This window comes from Felis catus, chromosome D4, assembly GCF_018350175.1.
Source record: "Felis catus isolate Fca126 chromosome D4, F.catus_Fca126_mat1.0, whole genome shotgun sequence".
In the NCBI taxonomy this organism is placed as follows: Eukaryota; Metazoa; Chordata; class Mammalia; order Carnivora; family Felidae; genus Felis; species Felis catus.
This window is the reverse complement of record NC_058380.1, coordinates 6809773-6834346: the sequence shown is the minus strand read 5'-3', so window position 1 is coordinate 6834346 and position 24574 is coordinate 6809773. Positions and strand designations below refer to the sequence as shown.

The window sequence follows — 24574 nt, the reverse complement described above, 5'->3', positions numbered from 1 at the left end:
TGAGGTGCAGTGACTGAGGAGAAGAGCAAGTCTGTGTGACAGCAGTGAGGGCTCAGCCCAAGATGGTGACCATTATGGTGTCGGCTTTGTGACTGTGTGGCCGTGTCTGGCGGCAATTGGCAGCCTGGAGGGCAGAGAAGAGAAGACCAGACGGCCACTCTCAGCTAGGGCTGAGTGTGGATGATGGGCTGAGTGACTGGTGCAGGGGATAGGTTAGAGGGACTGGGGGGGTGGGTATTGTTGCAGTGACAGACGGGTGCTCCTGGCCGAGTCCTGTGGCAGGGGCTGGCCAGCCTGGAGAAGGCAGGCGGTCAAGGGGTTGGAACCCTTAATGGATTTAAAGGTTGAACGTAAATAGCCCTAAAGGTTGAGTGGAAGTAGGTGTGTGTGCTGGGTAGAAGAACAAGAACTTGTGTGTGGGGAGTTGTTTTTTGGGGTCTCGGATATTAAAAGTAGTACGATTCCAGAGGCCGGCAAGATCTGGGTCAGGGCAGGCATTGGAGGCCAGAGGGCTGGGTGGCTTGCGCAATGACTTTCCTGGTGGGAGTTTGACAAAAGGGAGAGATCAGGATGTCTTCTTCCCAGGGGTGGGATAGGTGCCTAAAGTCAAGTTTTATGTTTCTCAGGAGGTTTGGGCGTAGTCCTCCTGGGAGGAAAAGAAACGTGGTGTGGACTGACTCTTCAGAGGCCTTGATTAGCTTGAACAGTGAGCCGTGAGGACTCGGATTAGCTGGGGAAGCCGTTGTTGAGACAGAGGGTGCCGCCCGGAGTTCCTTGCAGGAGCCTTCAGGACCAGAGGAGCGTGTCACCGAGCTTCCCGCGCTGTGACCTGTTCTCTCTGCGTGGCTCCCCTGGGGCCCATCTCAGAGCCACGCCCAGCACCTCTGTCCCCGGAGCCCCCAGGTTGGCGCACAGTTGTATGGCGTTTCTAAGGTGATGTTCTCTGTGGAGAAATGGAGATGCTGTGCAAGTAGGAAGGTTTTTTTAGTTTTCTCTTTAACCAAATACGCACGCACTTTTAGCTCAACCTTACTCTTGTCAACAGGCTCCTGTGTTTTGCCACGTAAATAACCCAGAACGAAACCCTGCTGGCGGCCGTTTGCCTCTGTTGCTGCAAAGTGCGGCAGTCGGTGGCCTTGCGCGTGAAATCCTGCCCATGTTCCGGACCGTTTCAGTTTGATTTTTCTCATTTGAGATTTGTGTCCTTCGTGCTGTCTCGTGGCCGTGAGCCCTGCTCGGGGCCCATTCTCTGTAGTCTGGAAATGTGATTTGCAGAGTGTGCCGTTTGTTTTGACACAGTCTTGTGGTAACGACATGGGTTCCAAGGAGGCTGTCACGCTGGGGTCTCCCCGAATGGTGTCCCGGGTGTGCACACGCCCTGTGAGTGAACCTTTGATGAGGACACTGGGAGGTGGGGAAGGCTCGGGGGTTGTGCAGAGGAGACCGAGAAAGCCGGAAGAGCCCCGGGCGGCGGGCTGTCCCTTTGCTCCTCCCTGCGTCTCCCTCCCGTGTTCTTTGAGCCTCCCTGTATAGAACCGGCGCCAGGAAGACCCCGAGGAACTCCTCGCGTGGGGCCGGGGCTGGGACCCCTGAACCCTCCTCCCAGCTCCTCGGGGAAGGAGCCACAGTGCCCTCGCTCAGTTTCCTGTCTGCAAACCAGATGTGAGCTGCCCCTCTCAGGGACACCCCAAAGGAATGTGGGTTTGAACTGAGATCGCCTTCCTGGCCAGTTTTGGAGCCTGGGAAAAAAAGAGCCGCCTTCGGCAAAACGCTCTAGCTGGTTTTGTGGTTTTTGTAGTTGCAAGTCCGGCTGACTGTGGGTCTGGGCTTGGAGGTTGTATTCCCCATGGGAGGGCCGGGGTTAGAAGAGCCGGCCCTGCTCTTGTGGCTTTAACTGAGAGCGCGTCTTTTCCCCCCCTGACCGGCCAGGTCCTGGGCAGGAGCTGGTGTGGGTTCCTGCCAGCAGCTGTGACTGGATGGTGCGGTTACCTTTTATTTAATGCCACCCACTCTCCTCGCCCCCTGCCTGAGGGGGGTGGTGGGGAGAAGGGGGACGCTCTGTTTCCAGTTTGTGGCGCTGTCCCAGAAGCTCATGATTTGGTACCTAAGAGTCAAATGAAGCAGCTGGGGGAGAGGCCCAACATGGCAGTGAGTTAGAATTTGTAGGACAAACTGGTTTCCTTTCTCCGATTGTAGGGAAGGTACGTAGAGCATCAGTCTGCGTCTCTCTCTTTCCACACCCACACTCGTGTGTGCCTTCTCTGACCTGGAACGCCAGTGAGGGATAGTAGGGCCTAGAACCGTGAAATTGTCTCTCTCGGTTATGGGAGTTCTTAATGTGGTATTCACGTATGGGCTTCAGAAGGTTCACAGTCTCCTGAAACTGCCTGCAAAATTACGTGGGCATGTTTCTTGAGGGAGGGGCCGTAGCTTTCATCGGGTTCCCAGAAGGATCTCTGATTCCTGAAAGGTAGCAGCCTCTGCTTTGAGATTTGAGTCTTGGGCCTGAAAAGCAGTGACTGGCATTCGTGGGGTTCCCACCACACACAAGGCATCGCCAGGCATTCACGTGCATTCTTTCTTTTGAGCCTCTAAACCCTGGGGGGGGGGGGAGAGTATTTTGATTATTCCTCTCTCACTGATGAGGAGGTGGGGCCCCTCATGTGTCTAGCACACTAGACACAGAATGATGGTTCACTGGAGCTGGGACTTGAGCACGGATGGTCCGATTCTGGAACTCAGCCTCCACACCGTGCTAGGTGGTTCCACAGTGACTCTGGGGCGTAGCCGCCCTGTCCCTCTGCACTGCCAGGATTCTGATGTAGGACTCCACTGGCCCTGAGTTGGAACAGTTACCCACCTGGTTTCCACATCTCTGGAGGGGCTGGAGGGAGGAGGTTGTCTTTGTGAGGTCAGATCTGTTTAATTTGTATCTCCGTTCTGTGACTCGATTGTCCTCAGTGTAAGCTCCAGAACTAGGAATCCACGGCCCTGGCCCCTGGGGTCACCGTGAGCATAAGATCAGTTATTAATGTACCTGAAAGGATTTTGGAAGCCGTGGATGCCGTGGGATTATGTCAGGACAGTGGCGTTGGCGCTCTTCTTAGGAGAGTGGACAGCCTCGGGCTCAGAAGGACAGCACCTGCCCGGTCCAAAGGTAGGAGACCCAGCACTGTTTATCTCAGCTGCCTGTGGTCAGAAGTACATTCTGGACAGAGGTGGTGATGTAACCGGGCTTGGTGTGGGTATTGAAAAATTCCTCTTTGCTCTTTCCCCATTTTAGGTTTGCCCTTTGTGTCAAGTCAAATATTTATCGAGTGTTTCTGAGTACAGAAATAGGGTGTGAGAGTCATCGGAGAGCTCTGCTCTGTACAGAAGCAGAGCCCCTCTCCTTATGGAATGCATGGTCTTGTTGACGGGCAAGGGCAGCACGTGTGTAGATGAAGAGAGGCGTATGGTAAGGTCAAGAGGAGACCACAGCCCGGCACTGGCTGGAGGGTGTTGGGGAGAGAAGGGGAGCTCGGGGCTGGGACAGTGAAGGGAGGCAGTTCAGGTGGAAGAATCTGGACAGTTTGGGCGAGTGGCGGGGTGCCGAGGTGGGGACGAACCCTGAGCAGACTGATCATAAGATCTGGGAGGACCCGGGCTAATTGGCAGAGTCTTACCGCCATGAGGAAAGGTTGATCTTCCGGCGAAGGTGCCGGATGGATCAGAAAGCGGAGCTGGGTGCCAGCCGCGTTCTTTGCAGTCTCTGAGCATTTTGTTTCTGCAGCTCGAATGGAAATGGAATATGTTATTGACAGTAATTTTTGAGCAGCTGGGCTGGACTGGGCAGACCACACCCCCTGTTCTCCCTGTTGGAGTTGCTGTGTGGGGTGTGTATTGGGGTAGTGGGAAGATCACATGTCCTTACTCGTCCGTTTCTCTAGGCTCCTGTCCCACGTACGTAGCCACCTCTTTGACTGAACGTCGCACATCGAAAGTGCTCCGTACTGAATTTTTGACTCGTGGGGTTGAGGAGAGCCGGTCTCCATAATGAAGTCAAATTTTAGATAATTGTTTCCACTTCCTTAAAAACCGGACTTTTCGCTTGAGTTGCTGATGTCTTTCTCCTTCTCTCTCTGGGGGTGCCCTGGTGTAAAAGTGCCAATTATCAGTATTTTGACTGTAAGGTAGCAGTTGTGAGGAGCCTGTCTTGTCCACAAAAGGAGTAATTGATACTTAAATAATTGAAAATAGGCTCTGTTACAAAAACACCCTGTTTAGATCTTTATAAACAGCTACTGTACTGTCTTTCACTGATCTTTTTCTGCTTTTCCTGTCAACAGAACGAGGGGCGGGGGGGGGGGGCGGTGGATTGGGATTGGCCCCGGTGAGCCCCAGGGTGGTGTCTGTTCTGGCCTCAGGTTCTCAAGGGACAGACTCATCGGTTCCAGCAGTGGGGGGTGGTCAGACAACAAACACTTCAAAGCGAGCTCGGCTCATGCCAGACAGACAGGCGGTCTTCTTCTCTTGTTCCAGAATTGAGGTGAACCATTTCTAGGGGAAGGGAGGGGCATTGGGTAGGAAGTCTAGAGCAGGGTTGGGAACTTGTTATTTTATACTTTCCAACTCTCTGTGTCTGGGTGTTTCTCACTGTGATCTTTTTATATAGTAATAATATAAAAGTTACATACTAATACGATAACAATTGATGAAAATGCTCTAAAAGTTGAGTTAAAGTGTTACCAAGCTAAGCGATTAAAGACCGGTGGAAAGCAGGATGGCTTTGGGAGCCCCGATGTGTTACAGTTCCGCAGATAGCTGCTGGCTTCAGCACCGACTTTCCTCTGTCCTGGAGTGTGAGCAGGACGCACCCTTAACTGCAGACTGCAGGTACTCCGTGCGTGTGTCCCCGCAGATGGCAAACCGGATCGTGGATTCTGCAAGGAGCATCCTCAACAAGTTCATCCCCGATATCTATATTTACACAGACCACATGAAAGGAGTCAGCTCTGGAAAGTAAGTGTGCACGTCTAGAGCCTAATTCTGCAGCTACCCCAGCCTTTTTCCAGTCCTCTTCTGATCGAAATGACAGCTGCCAGCTGTGCTACAGGGCAGCCAGAGGGGAATGATTTCAGAGTTAATTTCCTCCCGACTTACTGCCATTGTCACCTGCAGGCATCTTTGGAGCGCCTGCCACATGGAAAGTGTCACAGTGGCCAGTGCTGGAGATGAGGGGTCCAGACCCTGGCCTGGGGGAGTTAAAACCTAGGTGCTTCCAGCTTTAAATCACATCTGTTCCCACAAAAAAATTAAATGAAACGAGTACGGGGCACCTGGGTGGCCCAGGTGGCTGAGCGTCCGACTGTTGATTTTGGCTCAGATCATGATCCTGGGGTCGTGGGATCGAGTGCCAAGTTGGGCTTCTTGCCGACAGTGTGGAGGCTGCTTGGGATTCTCTCTCTCCCCCCTCTCTGTCTCCCCCTCTCCTGACTTGTGCGCGCTCTCTCGCGCGCTCTCTTTCACTCTTAAAAAAAAAAAAGTTTATAAAGTAAACAAGTTCTCCCACCCTGAGTAAATAACAGTTTAGGGGAAAATGTCCTCTGCCGCTGGTCCCAGCCAGTTGGCTTCCCTCTCCATCGAGTGGAACAACACTCTTAGAGCCAGAGAGGGTTGTTATTGCAGATTGGAATTGGGTTTAATTAAACCTTTGTAGAAAACCTCACTTTAGAAAATAAAAAGTTAATGATGACCTGTGTAATGAAAATACTTGTTTTAGGCTTTTGGTTGTATATTTAGAAACCAGTAAGTTAGGCAAGCAATTAAGAACTAATTTTTTTATTATGGAAATGTTAAATACACAGAGAAGTTGAAAGGCTAGCACAGTGAACACCTGTGTATTCCTTCTACTTCTAGTTAGCAGTGACTGTTTTGCCAAATCGGCTTTACTTGTGTGTGGGTTTTCTGTGTTCTTGTTTTTGCTGAATCATTTCAGTGTGAACGACAGGATCACTAATGCTGGGGAGTCTGCAGCTTGTAGGCTGTGTCTCCTAAAAATAAGAACATCAGGGATTGACTTGTGAGTTCAGACCTCGGTGTTTCTCTGAGCAGGAAGTAGCACACACCCACCCTTGTCCGCGGCCCTTGCATCTGAGCTTTGTTTTGACTTTGGCCGAAGGAGAGAGCAAAGGAGGGGTGAGGGTGATGTGGCATTTCTGACCTTGATAAGGCCCACGGGAGTGACGAAGGTGATTTCAGCCACGTGGCGGTGGCTCGTGGTTCAGCGCTGCAGAGGTGAAGACGTCGGAGGCTGTAGTTGGGAAAGGATTTGTGTGCACAGCTGGCCCTTCCTCTGGTAGTTGGGAATGTCAGTGATGGTCCCGGACCCCTTTGGGGCACTGCTCCGAAACCACCGGTGCCTTCCTCACTCGTATGGTGGGAGTGATGGTGCCAGCACCGTTAGGTCACCGTAAAGATGGAGCGATCACCCGCGTCAGCCACTAATGCAATGGCTGGCACGTAGTAGGTGCTGCAGAAAAGGTTCCCTTTCTCTTCCCTTCTTGGCCATTCTCCGGGGAGGGGGGGGGAGGATCAGTGCAGCAGCAGCTGTCTGAGGGGTCTGGCCTCCGGCTCCACCAAAGGGTGGCTGAGAATAGAGCAGAGCGGGCTTGAGGCCATGCTGCCCCCGGCTGTGGTGCAGCTGTTTGTAATGCCATCGACTCAGCTGACCCCCGTGTGCAGTTCAGTCCTGTCCTCGCTAAGGGTGAGTAGGAAGCTCACACAGGGATCAAGATGTGGGCGTGATGGAGATTCGTGGGTCATCAACTCCAAGCCCCACTTAAAAAAATTACGTGTAAGAGCAATGCATGACATCAGGCGAGTGTTTGTTTTCTACATCTCAAGCTGCAGAGGACTCATGGTGACCTTCCTTGTCTGTAATGGAAGTGTAAAGCCACAGGGGGGTATTCTCCTCTTCGAGTTCAGCGGGGGATCCCTCTAGTGAGGTTTGCTGACTCTAAGGCTGAGAGAGCGGGTGCTGAGGCCCGGAAGCCCGGGGACCAGAGGTTCCGGGTGGTCTGCGTCAGCTCGTTGACCAGCGTACGCATTTGCCCGTTGGCCCATTTTGATCCTCGCAGTCAGGACCTTAAAAAAATCTAGTCCTTTACCAACTGGGAAGTTTTGGAGGCTGTCGCTTGCAAACTGTGCTGATGCGGATGTTCAGTGAGGTCGCCTGGTGACCAGCTGCTCTGTCAGCATGACAGGCCCGAGGACACACACACCCCAGGTTGGAGGGGAGATACTGGAGGAATGCACATGGAGCTTCGTAGGTTCTCGAGTCCTTCGTTTTTCCTACAACGAATACAGCGTTAAATGGAGCAGTTTCGATTAAACATGAAGTTTATTGGAACAACAACTACACACACTTCAAAAATTTCAGAGATGGAAGAGTCCAGAATTCTTGGGAACTGCAGGTGAGTGGGTTGAGGCAGGGAAGGCAGCATATCTTCTGGTTCTGCGTCCCTCTGTTTTCCACTCTGCAAGCTCTCCTGGCTCCGCCTGTACCGCTGAGGGAGCTGGTGCCGCGCCTTCCTCCTGGTCAGGTGACTCGAAGGCCACTTCAGCTTGTCCCGTGGCGTGATGGCTGGGTGGCGCGGTGTCCACCGTAGAGCATGACTCGGAGCGCCCAGAACCTTTGTCCTCAAAGGTGTTAGTTAGTAGCCCTTGGCTGCATGGACACTATTTTCTTTTAAGAAATTAAGGACTGACCAATATAGTTCTCTCATACAGTGAGCTCACTTAGTGCGTTTGAAACACTATTAATTTTATGATTTTATGCACAGTTTTTCTGAAGCAGGTATCTTGGCTAGTCTTGTGCTGGACACGTGGAAAGCACTTCAGGAACACGTGTTGAATTGGGTTAAAGGAGGCACGTGGGTGCCGTGATTGCATGTGGAGTGTACATCTGGGAAGTACACATTTAAAAGGCACCGGGCGAAGTAGACATCTGTGAGGTGTTAAATTTGGAACTTTTAGGGGAGAGAGACTTGTTTTTATTGTTTGTGGACCGATTTTGTTTTGTGTCAGACTGGTTGTCACTGAGCTCTCTAGGAGCAGGAACACTCGTGTACGTGGTGCCCCACGTCCTGGCCACAGAAGCTTTCTGCCACCTGTTTGTTGGGATGCGTGAACAAATGAGTCAGCAGTGATTCTGGACAAGAAAGGCGTTAGCTTCTGGCTGTTGGTAGTAGAAACACAGCGGAAGAGGACGCGGTGCTAGCTGGTTATCTCAAATGAATTCTGAGGTGGGGATGTTCCTTCATCCGAGGTGTGCCTTCCCTGGGCCTTTTCTGGCTCGTGTGGTACTTCCTCATCACGGGGGATGAACAGCCTGATGTTTCAGGTGGCCTCCAGGCCGCTCCTTCCTTCTGGATTGGTTGAGGGCCCAGTACTGTGGGTAGAGAACTCTTGTAGGCTTTGGAGTCTGGAAGACCTGCCTTCGAAACGCGTCTCGGTCACTTGCTGGCGGTGTGGACTTGGTGCAGCTTGCTTTGTTTCTCACGTGTTACGTGGGATGGTAATACTTACCTTGCAGACTTACAGTGTCAGACCCCTAGCTCAGAAATTGGCCACCAGTAGGTGCTCGATATCTGGTAGCCCTTGTTAACGCTACTTTATATGCCGGTGGTGACAAACTCTCACAGTGGGGTCTCTCACAGGGTAGGCGTCGGGGGTGGGGGAAAGAGAGGGAAGGCAGGGCCGGTAGGAGAAGCAGTGCAGACTCGGGCCTCCTTTGGTTCCGTCCTGCATGCTCTCGCTAAGTCGTTTGTATTTCTAGTGTAAGCCGGTGGGAGTGCTGGCAAGGCTTGGTGTGGCCAGACAGAAGGCCATCAGAAAGATGTGCACCCCCCACTTTATCAGCCGTACTCACGTCCGTGCCTTTGAATCTCCAGGTCTCCGGGTTTCGGGTTGTCACTGGTTGCGGAAACCACCACTGGCGCCTTCCTCAGTGCCGAGCTGGCCTCCAACCCCCAGGGCCAGGGGGCTGCTGTGCTTCCGGAGGACCTCGGCCAGAACTGCGCCAAGCTGCTGCTCGAAGAGATCTATAGGGTACGTCTCGGCCTCTGCAGGTCTGGGAGCGGTGCCATCAGGGAGCGGTTCGCTGTCTCTCATTCTTACTCCTTAGCAACTTTCTTCTCCGAGGGCTTGAGCCAAGGAATTAACTTCTTCCTACGCATTCAGCAGTTTAGCATTAACTAGTTTACTAGATTAGGTAAAGTGAGTGAGCAGAGATCCAGCCCCTGTGGTTTGGGATACAGAGCAGGTAAGTTTAATGGGGAGAGGAAAGAACTGGAACAAGAGAGAGAAGGTAAAAACAGAGCATGTTTGGCGGTGACTGGCCAGGTGAAGAGCAGACACTGCCTTGACCACACAGGTGCCATCTCCCGGCTCCCCCAGTCCGGCCGTAGGGGAATGGGGGTGCGCTCTTCTCAGATTTCTCAAGAGAAACTGGAAATCTGGATTCGTATGTGACAGTTCAGATAGAAAATAATATCAACAGGCCGCATTGTGCAGCGTGCTCTCGAGCACAGAAGAATGTCTTGGGAAGGCAGTCCTGCGTCCAAGCGTGGTCGGGGCTTGGAAGGGCCCGCGCGCGGGACGGCGGGAGTGGGACATGGCCTGCCCTCTCTGTCGCCACGGTGCTTTCTCTGCCCGTCCAGACAAGCAGCACACACGCTGTGTGTGCTCACATGCTGTTTCCTAAGATAGTTGAGGTGACCTCAGAGAAGCAAGGAAGAAATTAGGAAGGAAGGAAAAATGATGGCAGGAGAAAATAAGATGAAGCCACCTGAGAATACATTCTTCGTGACCTTACACGCTTTATTTAGTGGGGAGTCCCAAATCTGGCTCCAGGATTTGTTACCCTGCACTACCTTTTGTCTTGGTTCCATGTCAGGAAGCCCAGGCTTTCCCTCGGACGTGCAGAATCCAGGCTCTGAGGGACGGTCACTGCCCTGCTGTGGATGCGAGGGCCCACGTTTTAGAACTGAGCACAAGTGGGAACCATACTCTGGGTGATACGCTACCAGATGGCGTGTAGCATTTGTAACCTGTCTTTCTTCTCTAGCTGAAGGGCCTTTCGTCTCTGTATTTGTCTGTGTATTTATTCTCGGACACTAGACATCTCTGTGGTACTTTTCTGGAGTCTCCCGGGGAAGCTTTGCCGTGTTTAAAGCAGCAAAACTCACATGGGAGCCCAGTGAAATAAGACCAGTAAGGCGAGTAGAGTGGTGATTTTTTTTTTCTTTCCTTTCTTCCTTTTTCCACTGTAGCTGATTAACCTCTGAGGTAGGGTGATGCTTGGGCCATGGGTATTGATCCCTGTACAGGCCTCACTAAAGGAAAACAGCTTATTAACGCCGTCTACTCCCCTGATCCAAGTCAGCATTCTTGAAAATATGTTACCGGTCCCAGGGTGGAACAAGTAAGAATGAACTGTTTCTTCAGAGTTGATTGAAATTTCCAGGTCTGAAATGGCTCTATTTAACGTCCATCTGGTTAAAATGGAGGACAGACTGTACCTGTCTGCGTTGGAGTGCCTCGATCGTCTGTACGCAGCGATTCAGCTGGGAACCAGTGGAGGAAGGGAATCACCCTGTCGGATGAAATCCTCCCAGAGGAGGAAGTATCTCAACACGGTTCTTGTGCGGCTAGAGTCTGGCCTCCGCTTTTTTGATGCTAAACCAGCCCAATGTTTGGTGCTACATTGAGTGATTTTTGAAAGATGGGTGGTAACGGGAAGCTGGGAGTGAGTGATCGAGAGCTCGCTCTGCCTGTTGCTTAGTTCAGGAAGATTGTCATCTCGGCATTTATGAGGGAAGACTGCATCCTGTGGTGACTGGCAGGCGCTCTCTGTGACTGTGGGGACGCTGCTGTCTCTTTCCAGCTGACCTGGGGGCATCAGAAGCATCACGTTACAGAATAGCCCAGTGGGGGCCCACGAGCACAGCTGGAGTGTATGTTACCTCCCTGTAAAGAGCAGATTGTAAGCCTCTGGGTGAGAGCACAGCCCATCGTCAGTCCACCCGAGAGGAAACGTGCAATCTGGATTAGGTTATTTTATTTTATTTTTTCTTTACGCTCCAGTTAAGTTCTGTTTTATACCATCGCCTTATGCCTGGACCAGGTTTTTTGCCTTTGTTTTTAATCATTGAGAAAACTGTGTGTGTGTCTGTGATCCTTAATTGTCGAAAGGATGAAAACACTTTATGCTTTCCTGAATAATTTTTCATAGGTGTGTGATATGATATGGTTTAAATGAGTCATAAAATCCATGCCTTGGGGGCACCTGGGTGGCTCGGTTAAGCGTCCAACTTCTTTTTCTCGAATCAGCTCAGGTCACGATCCCATGGTTCATGAGATCGAGCCCTGTGTCAGGCCCAGCATTCCTGTGCAGACAGCATGGAGCCTACTTGGGATTCTCTCTCCCTCTCTCTGCCCCTCCCCTGTACACACACAGTCTCTGTCTTTCTCAAAATAAGTAAATAAACCTAAAAAAAAAAATCCATCCCTTGGAGGGTCCCGCTTATTTTTTACCAACGTTTTAACCCTCTGGTCTAATCCCTCGTTTCATTTATGTCTCCTCTGTTCCCAGGCCCCCTTGATTACGCCGCAGGCTCTCTGGGGCTGCGTTTCTCGTCTGCCTTTCGTTGCCACCACCTGCTGCCCTCCTTGCGTGCGCCTGCCTCTCTAGCATCTTCTGTAGATCAGGTCTCCCCCTGAGATACTGATCTGATCGATTCCCCCCTGTGCTCAGAGACCTTCTCCAGCTTCTCACTTTCCCAAGATAAAGTCAAAACCCTCAACCTGGTTAGAAAAGCCAGTCTGTGTACATCCTCTTCTCCCCGCGGTCTCGCCTTCTCCTCTGCAGACAGCAGGCAGCCACTTCGCTGGCCTCCTGGCTGCTCCTTGCTGGCCTTGGGTCCAGTTTCCCCCATCCTCCTGCTGTCCCCTCCAGGGCCAGCTCCCGTCCCCCTCCCCAGAGCCTCCCTCTGCTGCCAGCCGGGTGACAGCCCTCTCCTGCTCGCCTTGGCAGCCCCAGTGGCCACACCCCCCTGCTGCATAGCACTGGCTCCACTTGAATTATCCCTATTCCTGCCCCTGTATCATCTTTGCCACAAGACCAGAGCCACTCAGTACAGGTTCTACACCCCGTGCCTCGGGGGTAGCCCCGTGACTCCCTCCGTGGTATCCTGTGCACAGACCCTGACATATTTATCGCACTAAAATATCAGTCTAGCGCATACTAGAAGTCCATGAGCATGGTAGAATAGCAACACAGTGATAAGAAGGAGAGACTGAAGAGAACAGTTTAACTTTAGACAGTTGTGAGAGGGAGCAAGTTCCGTCAAACAGAGTTAGTTTCCTTGGGCCTCCTGTTCTCCGTGTGGGTCACGTTTTCCTTTGTAGATGGAAATACGTAAGCAGTAACTCTTAAAATTTGCTAAACGAGGTGAATATTGTCCTTTACTATCTCCAGTGGTTTGCGAAGAGCAGTGGATTTTCATAAAAGCCAGCTGTAGCAGAAACCCCTTTATTTTCTGACTGTTGTCACAGAGTGTGACACAGAGAATGTCTGTGCCTGAAAACTGACTTATCCACTACCCTGCCCCCACTAACAGAGGACAGAGGCATACCCACATAAACAGTGGGTGCACAGTCCGAGAGAGCCTCGCCTCGGACAGGGATGCACTGTGTTAGAAACCGGGTTTCTTACGGTGACGTGTGCCAAATACATAGAGATCCAGGGTCATCCTGCTTTCATTGTGGACAGTGTTAAGTTTGAATGGTTCGAAATCAAATTACCCCGGGAGGAATGATGAGAGATCAAGACAAATTTAAGGGCACAGATGTCAACAGCTGTCGTGCAAGCCTCTGCTGAAGCAAAATGGCGGCAGAGGTGGACAAATTCAAGAGCGAAAGAAGGGCAACCAAAGCAGTTGCACCTCAGGAGAGAGTTTTGTTCTGCGTTCTGATACGGAAGAAAAGGAAGGAGGAGTTGGGGGGAGGGGAATAACGCACCCTCAGTAAGAACCGAGGGGGTGATCGTAGTCGTTGCCCAGGTTTAAGGCGTGCACAGGGAGAGGTGGAGGCCCCTGGAGCGTGGCCGGCCGTTTCTGAGTGTGACAGAGTGTGTGCACAGGTGGTGCCCGTGGAAGGTGATGTTCCATTCACGTCACCTTAACTGTGGTGCTCCGTGACAGATCAGATCAGTAGAAGCAACCTTCATTTAGCCCTAGGTATTCAGCTATGGAACCGAGTACACGTTTTTGCCCGTATGTCCTGCCGCGGCTTTAGTTACAAAGGCAGAGTGGCGTTTTTCACTAGATGCACCTCAGTAGACTTGAGTGTCTATTCATTCTCGTAGTCTCCGCGATTGCAGTTCTTTTTTTTTAAATTAAAAAAAAATTTTTTTTTTAAATTTTTTTTTCAACGTTTATTTATTTTTCGGACAGAGAGAGAGCATGAACGGGGGAGGGGCAGAGAGAGAGGGAGACACAGAATCCGAAACAGGCTCCAGGCTCCGAGCCATCAGCCCAGAGCCTGACGTGGGGCTCGAACTCACGGACCGCGAGATCGTGACCTGGGTGAAGTCGGACGCTTAACCGACTGCGCCACCCAGGCGCCCCTAAATTTTTAAAAATTTTTAACGTTTATTTATTTTTGAGAGAGAGACACAGAGTGCAAGCAGGAGAAGGGGCAGAGAAGGAGACACAGAATCCAAAGCAGGCTCCAGGCTCTGAGCTGTAGCACAGAGCCTGTCGTGGGGCTCAAACTCATAAACAGTAAGATCATGACCTGAGCCGAAGGATGCTCAACCGACTGAGCCACCCAGGTGCCCCTGCAGTTGTTTTTGTTAACTGTTTACCTCCTTGAAGTTACTTGGTATAAGGATCGCTCTTACAAGACCGGTGTTGTGTTTCATTATTGCTTGAACTTTGTTGCCTGCTCTTCTGTGCTTCAGATATTCTGGGTGTCTGTGGTTTGTTTCCTTCTCTCTGTTTTGTTGGTTTTCCATTTTCTGGTTGGTAGAACGATTAATCTTGAAAGTGTTTGTGTTTACAGGGTGGATGTGTTGACTCGACCAACCAAAGCCTGGGTCTGTTGCTCATGACCCTTGGACAGCAGGATGTCTCCAAAGTCCTGCTAGGACCGCTGTCTCCCTACACGTGAGTCGTTTTTCTTCCACCTTGCGCCGTGCCATCCAGTTCAATCTTGCAGTTGCACAAAACCACCCGGGTGTTGTACTGCGTATAGCGTGTTGCCGTGAACGCTTGCTCGTGTACCGTTGCTTACATGAACCGGAGGTTGTCACCCTAAACCCGGTATTTAGCAAGGATTTTGCTTCACATCCTTTCCTGTAGCTTCATCGTTCCTGTGTGTCATTCCCATGATATGAGAGTTACGTGAGAAATACCAGACAGTTCTTTTGTCTGTGCTTTAGATTTTGTTTCCATTTTAAAGGTAAACTGGTTCTGTTAATAGCTTGGATTTTATTGTTCTTTAAATCCCTCTTTTCCTTAGCTGTGGCAAAAAGGACTGTCTTTTTGTCCAAGATGGTAGGGTGTGAGCAGGCTGGAAAGCCGGAGGAAGAGACAGAGTTCGTAGGCATGCTGCTGGACTAGCGGGGAAGTTAGAGAGGTGAGTTTGAGGCTGTGGGTGTCCTCCAGAGTTGACGGCTAAGGCATTAAAGCAAGCACTCTCCAAAAAGAGCAGCTCTCAGAAGACTTCAGTGACACACGGCACAGGGGGAGAAGCATTTCCCACTGATAGTACTTGAGGTTGCCGTAACAGCCTGTTGGAGCGCTGATGTCTGCGAGTGTGTACTTATCCACTCAGGATCATCCGTACTCATCTGTGAGTGGGGAGCAGGGCCGGCTGGGCCTCATGGGAGGAAGTTTTCAGGTAGATATGAGACTGAACTGTCCTTTTTCGGTTATCATGGTACCGATGCTGTATGTCTGAAAGGTACAGTACTGTGATAACTGAAGAATGATGGTGCCATCACATTGAGAGAGGGGGCGAGCGCAGCCTTGGGGTGCTGCGTTCTCCGCCATGGCTCCAGGGGCCTGGAGACAAAGAGCTCAAAAGACATTCTTAAGGAGGCTTCTTTTTTTTTTTTTGATTAATGGGGGGAGGTTGTTTTGAACAGGGAGGTGGAAGAGAGAGAGAGTCCATTCTGTTAACAGTGGGGGAAGACTGGTAAGCAGGAAGCCGGTGAGGACCACACGGTCTCCCAATAACTCATCTAAAGTATCTCACAGGACATGGGACCCGAAATTGAGTAAATGGCACACTTACACCAGGGGTCAGCATTGCTGAGACAGACTTGGTAATTCAGGCATTCGGAGAGGAGGAGGTCAGGGCTAGGAGCACAGCACCCCCGAGTGCAGAGATTTGCTTCCCGGAGAGAGTTTCCTGGAAGCTGCTGACAGTCCGCAGCTGCCGTGGCCCCTTCAGCCGGGCAGCCGTTCTCACCGCTGTTGCTTTGCCCACATCTGTCCGCCTCAGGGCAGCAGAAGGCCTCCTGCTCACACAGCACCAGGCCCTGTCTTGAAATGCATGTGGTCGTGGGCCATGGGGTTTGGCAGAACATGGTGTGAAAAACAGAATGTATATTTTTATTTTTCCTTGACGGTTTTTTTTCTTTTGGAGATTTTTTTTTTTTTTCTTCAGTTTGGCTACAGGGCCTTTATAATCTTTTCAAGTCAGCAGCCCCTGCGGAGATGGCCAAGATGTGACTGACATTTTTAAAAGTTCCTGTGTCCTCCTTGACTCACTTTTCACCAAACATTAATTGCAGTGTCCTGTCTTCCAGAAACCTTGCCTAAAATTATACCGTCTCCTGGGAAAACAAAGCGGTCTGCTCTGAATGGAGCTTCAGAGGAATAGGACAGATTGTAAAATTATGTGTTTTAAGACTTGGGGCTCGGACTTACAGGACATTTGTCCTCTGGGTTACCTGCCTCCCAGGGCTTCATGTAAGAGGGGCTGCCATGGGTGGGAAAGGACTGCCTACCTTCTTTTCGGTACTTTCTGGTAAGCTAGCATTAGCGTGGGGGTAAGGAGGTTTATTTTTGAAAGCTGTATTTTTGAAAGGATCTGTTTAGGATCCTTTTTTTTTTTTTTTTTCTTAATTTTATTTATTTGTTTTTGGGAGAGCACAAGTGGGGGAGGGATAGAGAGACAGGAACAGAGGATCTGAAGCGGGCTCTGTGCCTACAGGCTGACAGCAGCAAGCCTGACGTGGGGCTCGAACTCACAAACCGCAAGATAATGACCTGAGCCGAAGTCGGACGCTCACCCGACTGAGCCACCCGGGCGCCCCTGTTTGAGATACTTTATCCTCGTGGAAGGCTCTGGTGGTCCAGAGTGACAAAGGGGCAAAGGTGGGAAGAAATATATGTCCTTCAGGGACGCAGCAGGCGAAGCTAACATCGTACTTGTATACGGTGAAGGGTGGAAAGGGATGGAATCCGCAATGAGGACAGTCACACTTGGGAGGAGCAGTTTATCCTAATCCAGTTCAGGAGCTTTTGAGGTCAAACTGTCGCACTTACTTTTATGCGCAGTTAAAGTCCTAAAAATCCGTTTTCTGAAACCTCAGATTTCTAATGAAAACCAGAAGCAAGACCCTCTTTGGTTTAAAGAAATGTATTCTGGCCCTTTGCACATTTTGATTTTTATAGATAGCTTTTCAAATGTCTGTTGACAGAGTACTGGGAGTAAGGAGGATGTTTTTTCTTGCTTTCAAATCCTTTCTGGAAAATAAGGGTCTCTGTGTTCTTCTTTTCCTCTTCCCTCTGTCTTACTTCAGGAGATTGCCGTTGGCTTCCTGTGTTACTTGAGAAAGTAAGTCTGTATGTGTGAAATTCTTCAGGAAGGCCAGAGAGATGTTTTTTCCCCGTAGAATAAAATAGGGTCGGATGGCATGCCGGTACGTGTATGCTCTATTTCTGTTGACTTCGTTGAGTTTTAGGTAGTTAGAGTTGGCGGTGGTGGTTCTGCCTTTCCCTCAAAATGCTTAACTTTACAGTTTAGGGGAGGATTTACACTTTATGTGAAAGCAGGTTTAACAGCAAGGAAAATACTAATGAGCATCTTAATTGGCGCTTTTGGAAATTGTTTACGATCGGGGGCTGCGGTTACCAGAGCGTTCTGCGTCCTGCCGGTGCGCAGGCATCAGAGTCCCCGCTGTGTGCGTTTCAGTTCTGGCTCTGCCCTGGAGCACGGGAGACCGTGGACAAGGCACTGAGCGGGTGTGCGCATCTGTGTCCTCGGTGGTGAAGGTGGCCGAGTGGCCCTGCGGCCCTGGGTTTGTGGAGGTGGTATGAGGGTTTAATGAGGTCGGGTACCTAGTCCTCCCAGCCGTCCTGTGTGCCTGACAGAGCTCAGTCTGTGCTGAACAGCGAGGTTCCTGCCTCCACATCCCCTCTGTCTGGGAAGTCCAGTATCCTGGTAAGGTCACTTTGGACGCCTGGAGGCCTAGTAAACTTGCGTTGGGTATTCTCAGGCCTGAAGTCACCATAAATTGTCTGTTCAGCGACTCCAAATCTGTGTCCGTTATGAGCAACTTCCTGCAGTTGTTTTACTAAACAAACCATTCCCATCTTACGTACTATTCCCGAGAATTGTGTAGGGTCGGTTTCTTTAACAAGCACTTACAGTATTTACTGTTGTCCAGATGTTGTTTGAAGTGCTTTCAGAATATGAATTCACTTAGTTTTCATGATGACCCTATGCGGGGTGGGGGGGGGTGGTGATAAAAGCAGGTAGGTACCCTTCGCTGTCCATTTTACAGGTGAGGGGGTTGGGGCACAGAGAGGTCGAGCCACGTGCCCGGAGGCACATGGGCCAGCCGTGGGGTTCTGACCGAGACAGTCTCGTCCAGAGTCCCTGCGTCCCTGACGCACTGAGCTCTTGTGTAAGAGCTGGGATTGCATCCACGTTGCTGGGCTCCCCGCACTTTGCTGCCTGGGGCAGGGTGCCACGCCACATCTTTTCAGAGCCCTCGTTTCAAATTCTGCCGTAAAACGATCTCCTTCTATCTTTAGTTCGAAGTCTAAAATAAATCATGCCACTTTGTTTTTTTCTAACTTTAATAAATGACCTCTTTCCACTGCTTGTGAAGAGCTGGGGAGCGAGAGCCTGGTGTCCCTTTTGTCACTGACTGATGGGGACGGTGGGCTCCCCTGGTCTGGCGCACAGCCTGCGAATGACGCCCGGCTGTTTGGGTCCAGTCGCTCAGTTGCTGTCTGCAAGCTGGCGGGGCGCCGCCGCACCTCACGTTTGGGGGTGCTTGCGGTGCTGCAGGGCCCTGGCACTCTTATTATCACGCGGTCAGAGCCCCAGCACGGAGCTGGCATACGGGAAAAGCACACGATATCGTCAGTTTTCCAGATGAAACAAAATTCGGTTTGTAAAGGCAGCAGGAGGCAGGGAGCCAGGCTGGGAGAGATACGGGTCCCAAGGCCGAGTTCGGCTGAGAGCTCACGTTCACTCTCGGAACAGAGGCCAGCGGGCTTTGGGAAAGCCGCTGTTTGGCCACAAAAAGCACCGCCAGTGTGTTTTTTAAAAGCTGCTGTGTAATGACTCTGGGGACGCCATTGAGCAGGTTCTCTTCCTGTTCCCGGGTCTTTCCCCTCCACTTGCAGAGCAACGCCCGAGGCCTGAGAAGCAGGCAAGCCTAATATCGAAGTGCCTTGGTGGAGCAGGAGGCGGGACCGTCTGTCCGGGTTGTGTCTGTGGAGCGGCCCGAGAGAGCGCTGTCCCGCGACCTCTCATCGCCTCCGTCAGGCTTCTGAAGGCAACGGGGGCTGTGTTTAAGAGGTGGGCGAGCCACCTGGCAGGTCCCGGGCACTTGGGGTTTGGTGGGCAGGTGAGCGGGAGCCCACTGGCCTCCGCCTGTTGACCAACAATGGTGGCGGAACAGCCCCCACTTGGCATACAGACAGGAAGACTGCTCTGTGTGCTCCAGGATTCTCTGAAACCTGCTTGTCAGACGGACTGGAGGCTTTCATGGAGAAGGAGGTTGTCGTTTTCGGTTTTGTTCTTCTAAAAACAGATCACTTTTTCCCGAACAACAACCAGAGAAGCTCACGACAGGTACGGTTGTCTAAGTCAGGGGTTCGGACCTTCGCGCGGGGGTTGTGTAGAAAGAATCCCAGTCACCTCTGCAGGTACACGGAGCAATGCAGGTAGTCGCCGCTCCGCTGAGGGACAGGGCTGCCATGAGCGTGCCGCACGTCACTCCCGGCTGGCCGGCGGCCGCGTGCTGTGTCCAGCAGGCGAGGGCGCGCGGTGTGCCGTTGGCGTCCGGGGGAGAGGGAAGGGCGGGAGTGGGGCCTCTCGGGCCTGGGTGCGGGCGGCGGAGAAGGGCGCCGGCCGGCGAGGATGTGACTTGGTTAATGACTTGTTTCATCCCTTCAGGAGACCGTTAAGATTTAACGTCGCCTGTGGTTAGGCTCTCGGCTTCTGGAGAACCGGGCCGGAGGCGGGAGGACATTCCGAAGGCTGCCCCCAGCCCCTCAGGCGGGCTTCCTCAGCCGGGCAGGCGGGCCGGCAGAACACCTCGTAAAACGCGGACCCCACCAGGTCCAAAGGCCGCAAATACCCTGGAGCTGCAAATATGCAGGCCTGCATCCTTCTCCGGGAGCCCAGGAGCACGCGGGGGCCCCTCGGGGATTCTGCCAGCTGCCCAGGGGGTCTGGGTTTTCCAGCACAGTCGACTGATTCACGGTGCGGCCGGCCGGGGAGGCCCTGGGAGCGGAGCGTGCCTGGGCTGCGTTAGCACTCAGGCCGCGAGAGAACAGACTGTTTTCTCCTTAGAACGCAGACGGGTGAGGTGGCTGTGCCCTCCCCCTGGCTGCCAGCTGGAAGCTTTGCCCACGGATGCAGCTTGTTGATCCGTGGGTTTGATGTGTTTGTTTTCTCTCCTGGGACAGGCTGGGGGGTGTGGTGAGGCTGGGACAGAGAGCGAGAAACTGAAATGTTCAGTTGGTGAGAAGACCGGGAAGCCAGCAGGGGAAGAAGCGACTTCCCCTCCCTGCCGGGAGTGTGGACGGCACTTGTCAGGACTAGCCCTGGCTCCTGACTTCTGTTTGCTGCCTCCTCACCCAGCGGTGCCCAGCAGCTGGAGTGGCTCTGAGCAGTAGACAAGGTCTTTGCCCTGGAGGTGCTTTACCCAAAGGGGACGGGGCAGTTGTGAGCCCATGGCGCACGAGCAGTAATCAGACACCACGAGCAGGGCCGGGAATGCTGTCCTATCTCAGAGAGGTTGCCGGCTGGGGAAGCCTCGCCTCGCCGGAGAGTTGGCAGATGGGATGTCGCTTTATTTATTTTTTTAATTCCTTTAATTTTTTAATGTTTATTTATTTTTGAGAGAGAGGCAGAGAGCAAGTGGGCAGGGGGCGGGGTGGGGGGGGAACAGAGAGAGAGAGACAGGGAGACCCAGAATCCAAAGCAGGCTCCATCTGCGCTGTCAGCACAGAGCCTGATGCGGGGCTCGAACTCACAGACTGTGAGATCATGACCTGAGCCGAAGTCGGACGCTCAACCGACTGAGCCACCCAGGTACCCCTGGGCTGTCCCTTTAAAGATGGAGATGAAGAGAGAGCCGAGAAGCGAGGGGCTTTCCTGCGAGCGCACCCCATGCACCAGAACTGCTTTCTGGGGTAGTCACTCTTTCTTCTCTTAGTCCCTGAAATGCTGGTCACGTCAGCCGGACGGGGTGAGGGATTGTCCCAGCCCCGTTTCTCCTTTTTGCCCTTTCCCTCCTGTGTAGATGGAAGGGCAGAGGGACAGGAGGGGGTAGAAAATGCACCCCAGGAGGTGCCCCGCGCTCAGTTGTGTCTACACTGTGTGAGCGCGGGAGCCAGGTTCAGTGTGTCTTCTGAACTTCACAAATACCATATATATGTATTCTAATCAGTGGTGTTGAGATATAATTCACGTGCCACACAGTTTGCCCATTTAAAGTGTGCAGTTCAGTGGTTTTTAGCGTATTCACGAAGTCGTGTAACCGTAACCACAAGTTTAGAACACGTTGGGCACCGCAGGTAGAAGCCCTCTGCCCGTTCACAGTGGCCCCCGGCCCTCCCCATGCCCGGCCTGGGCCCCGCGGCCCTGGCCAACCACTGGTCTGCTCTCTGCCTCCAGGGTCTGCCTCTTGTGGCCACTTCACATACATGGGCTCCTGCAGCGTGTGGTCTTCTGCGTCTGGCTTCTTCCCTGGTGTCAGGTTTTCAGAGTTTGCGCCGTGGCTGGGTCAGTGCCGCCTTCCTTTTCTAGGCCGAATAATCCACCGTTTTGTGTAGCCACGCAGCAGTTGATGGGCATTTGGGTTGCTTCTGCCTTTTTGGCTGTTTTTGAGCAATTTTGTCGCAGACCTTTGTGTCCGGCCTTTGTGTGGGCGTATGCTGCATTTCTCCTGTGCACGTACCTGAGAGGGGAGTTACTGGGTCACGTGGTAGCTTCTTATTTAGGATTTAGCCGCCAGACTGGGAACACACCGTGTTCCCTTCCAGCCAGCAGCGAACGGGGGTTCTAACTGCTTCACATCCTCACCCACACCTGTGTTCTCTCTCTTTTTGATTGTAGCCCTTCTATAGGGTGTGAGGTGGGACCCCATAGTGGTGTCTTCATTTCCCTCATGACTAATGATATTGACCATCTTTTCACGTGCTTATTAGCTGTTTGTAAGGCTTTGGAGAAATGTCTATTCACATCCTTTGCCTATCTTTAATTGTATTTCTTGTCTTTCTGTTTTTGTTTTCTGAGTTGTAAGAGTTCTTTGTATAATCTCGATACCAGACTCTTATCAGGTATTTGATTTGCAGATATTTTTTTCCATCCTGAGAGCTGTCTTTTTACTTTTCTTCATAATGTCTGTTGATGTCCAAAAGTTTTTAATTTTGATGATGTCTCATTTTGTGTGGCTTTTTTTCTTTTCTTTTATCACTCTGCGTTTGGTGTTGTATTTAAGAAACTTGGGGCGCCTGGGTAGCTCAGTGAGTTAAGCGTCCAACTTGAGCTCAGGTCATGATCTCATAGTTCGTGAGTCTGAGCCCCGCATCAGGCTTTGTCAGGCTCAGAGCCTGGAGCTTGATTCGGATTCTGTGTCTCCCTCTGTCTCGGCCCCTCCCCCACTCACGCTCTGTCTCTCTCTCTCTCTCAAAAATAAACAACAACACACAGAAACCAATGTCTACCCCAAGATCATGAGGATTTACTGCTGTTTTCTTCTGTGACTTCCATAGTTTTAGCTGTTAGAGGCTCTTAATCCATTTTGAGTTAGTTTTTATGTATGCTGGGAAGGGAGGGTCCAACTTCATCACTCTGTATGTGGAGTCATTCAGCACCATTTGTTGAACAGATTATTCTTTCCCCATTGAATTATCTTGGCACCCTTTTTGAAAATCAACTCACCATAAGCATGTGAGTTTATTTCTTGACTCTCAATTCTTTCCCATTGGTCTTTATGTCTAGAATCAGTCTTTTGAAAGCTCTTTAGGTGATTCCATAGCAGGCCCATTAGAGGCATCTGGCCAGGATAGGGAGTTTGGATGGTTCATTTGGGGGGCAACACAGGTTGCTGGATATTTCATTATAGACATGCAGACCATCTCTTTTTAATAACTAAGCCGGTGTTCCCAAACTTGCCTGAAAAGAATCACTAGGGTTACTTGTAAACAATAGATTTCTGGCCCCTGTGCCCTGGGGAGATGGGGCCTGGTAAGGGGTGGGGAGGGCCTGTCTTTGTGTTGGCCTGTGCTTCCAGGCTCTGCCACTGGACCCTTGTTCCCTACCAGTTGTTAGTTGAGTGAAACCTTCAGGAACTTGTGTGTTCAGTGAACACTCCTGGTGGGTCTTCTGGTTGGGCAAGCTTGGGGAGATGTTGAGTCGGCTAGGGCAGACCAGTAGAAGTCGCTTACCTGTCCCATGGTCCTTCCGTGCAATTGCAGTTCCCAAGGTGCTGTTGGGATGCAGCCATCATTCTGTCTTAAAGGAGATGACAGGAAACCGCCCCGTGAAACTCCTTGTCATGTTTACTGTGAGCTCCTCCCTGGCCTCCTGCCATATACACACAAATCTTGTCATATACAAGTTTCTCCCTCCCACCCCCTCCTTGTTTATTTAAATTTCCATAGTACTTTTAAAGAATATTTAACTTGTCTGCCTCACTAGATTGAACACTTCATGACAGAAGGGATTTTTTGTTGACTGCAACATCCTCAGCACCAAGGACAGTGCCTGGTACATAGTAGACGCTCAGTAAATCTGTGTGGAGTGAATGGAAGGGTTTTGTTGCGGTTGAGGAGCAAAGAGAAAGACTTTGCTCTATTTTGGCATCTTCTTGGTTTTTACCTCATGATGCTGCGAGTCGTGGGAGTACATGTTTCTCTGCCTGCGCTGCTCAAGACTAACGCTGTGTTTATGTCCCCTCAACTGCATGGGACCGAATGACTTCTGTGTCATGTACTCACCTTGGACCTTTTAAAAATGTGTTTACCTTGTATCGTGTGCATCTCTATAGGCTGTCTAAATCCACTTTGGAAACTGGCAGGCTGTGAAGACATACTGTTCAATGAGCTTTGATGAGCAGTTCTTAATTTTAGATATTCTTGATCTGTGAAAGTAAAAGCTTGGGTTCTGTGTGGGGGAAGGAGAATTTGTTTTGAAAATCGAATTCCTTTTTCACTCCTTCCTCCTTTTTTTTTTTTTTCCTCCTTTTCAGGATAGAGTTTTTGCGGCATTTGAAGAGCTTTTTCCAGATTATGTTTAAAATTGAAACCAAGCCATGTGGCGAAGAACTCAAGGGTGGGGATAAAGTGCTGCTGACCTGCGTTGGCGTTGGCTTCTCCAACCTTAGCAAGACCCTCAAGTGATACTGTCACAAGATGAGGCCCCACCGCCTACAAACAAAGCAGACGCTTGCCACGGACACCCAAGGGGACCAAGTCCAAATTCATCCAGGACAGGAGAGCCTCTTACCTTAAGGATTTCTTCATTTTCCATTAAAAACAAAGTCAGAACATTTAAATAAAAGACCTCTCTGTGTCATGTGGTTTCTAGCCGTTTCTGCAGTGGCATTGACATTCCTCAGGAAGCCCAGTCACGACAAGAGCTCCCGTAGCCCACGGGGAGGAAGAACGTGCCTTCAGGACACAGCTGTGTTGCTGGAGCAACCGCGCCCCTGCATCTCCGCAGGGCTCACTCCGTCCGCATCCCCGGCTTCTGTCGTGGCGCTGTTCTCCAGACCTGCAGGGTCCGTTACAGTTTCTTCTGCGAGGACTGACCGCTTTGAGCCTCGGTTTCTGGGTAGGGATTAAATGAGATCATATGGGTGGAAGCTCTTTATGTGGAACGCACGTGTCAAAAATTGATAATGTGAAACTAATTTGTCCCTCGTCTTGTGAACGGACTGATATCTTGGAGGCAGCTACCACTCTTCTCCGGTCCGTCACGTGTATATGTGGGGGATGAGTGTCTGGAGAGGGCAGGGCTCGATTAAACTTATTGGATATTTTCTGTA

The 24574-nt window shown here is 51.3% G+C and overlaps 1 protein-coding gene across 12 annotated transcripts in view; it reads left to right on the top strand.

The window, feature by feature from the left end:
- The window catches only part of RCL1 (RNA terminal phosphate cyclase like 1), a 98521-nt gene extending 73947 nt beyond the window's left edge, over positions 1-24574 (top strand). For 4 of the 12 annotated variants that reach the window (XM_045042522.1, XM_045042520.1, XM_003995328.6 and 1 more), the window contains 4 exons: positions 4876-5001; positions 8934-9090; positions 14107-14210; positions 23777-24574. In XM_045042522.1, the coding sequence (XP_044898457.1) occupies positions 4876-5001; positions 8934-9090; positions 14107-14210; positions 23777-23927 (538 nt within the window). In that variant the 3' untranslated portion in view covers positions 23928-24574. Of the gene's footprint in view, positions 1-265; positions 3458-3500; positions 3943-4406; positions 4529-4791; positions 5002-8933; positions 9091-10108; positions 10294-14106; positions 14211-18695; positions 19147-23776 lie in introns of those variants that run through there. The other 8 variants (XM_045042525.1, XR_006588498.1, XM_045042526.1 and 5 more) reach the window with 8 other exon arrangements.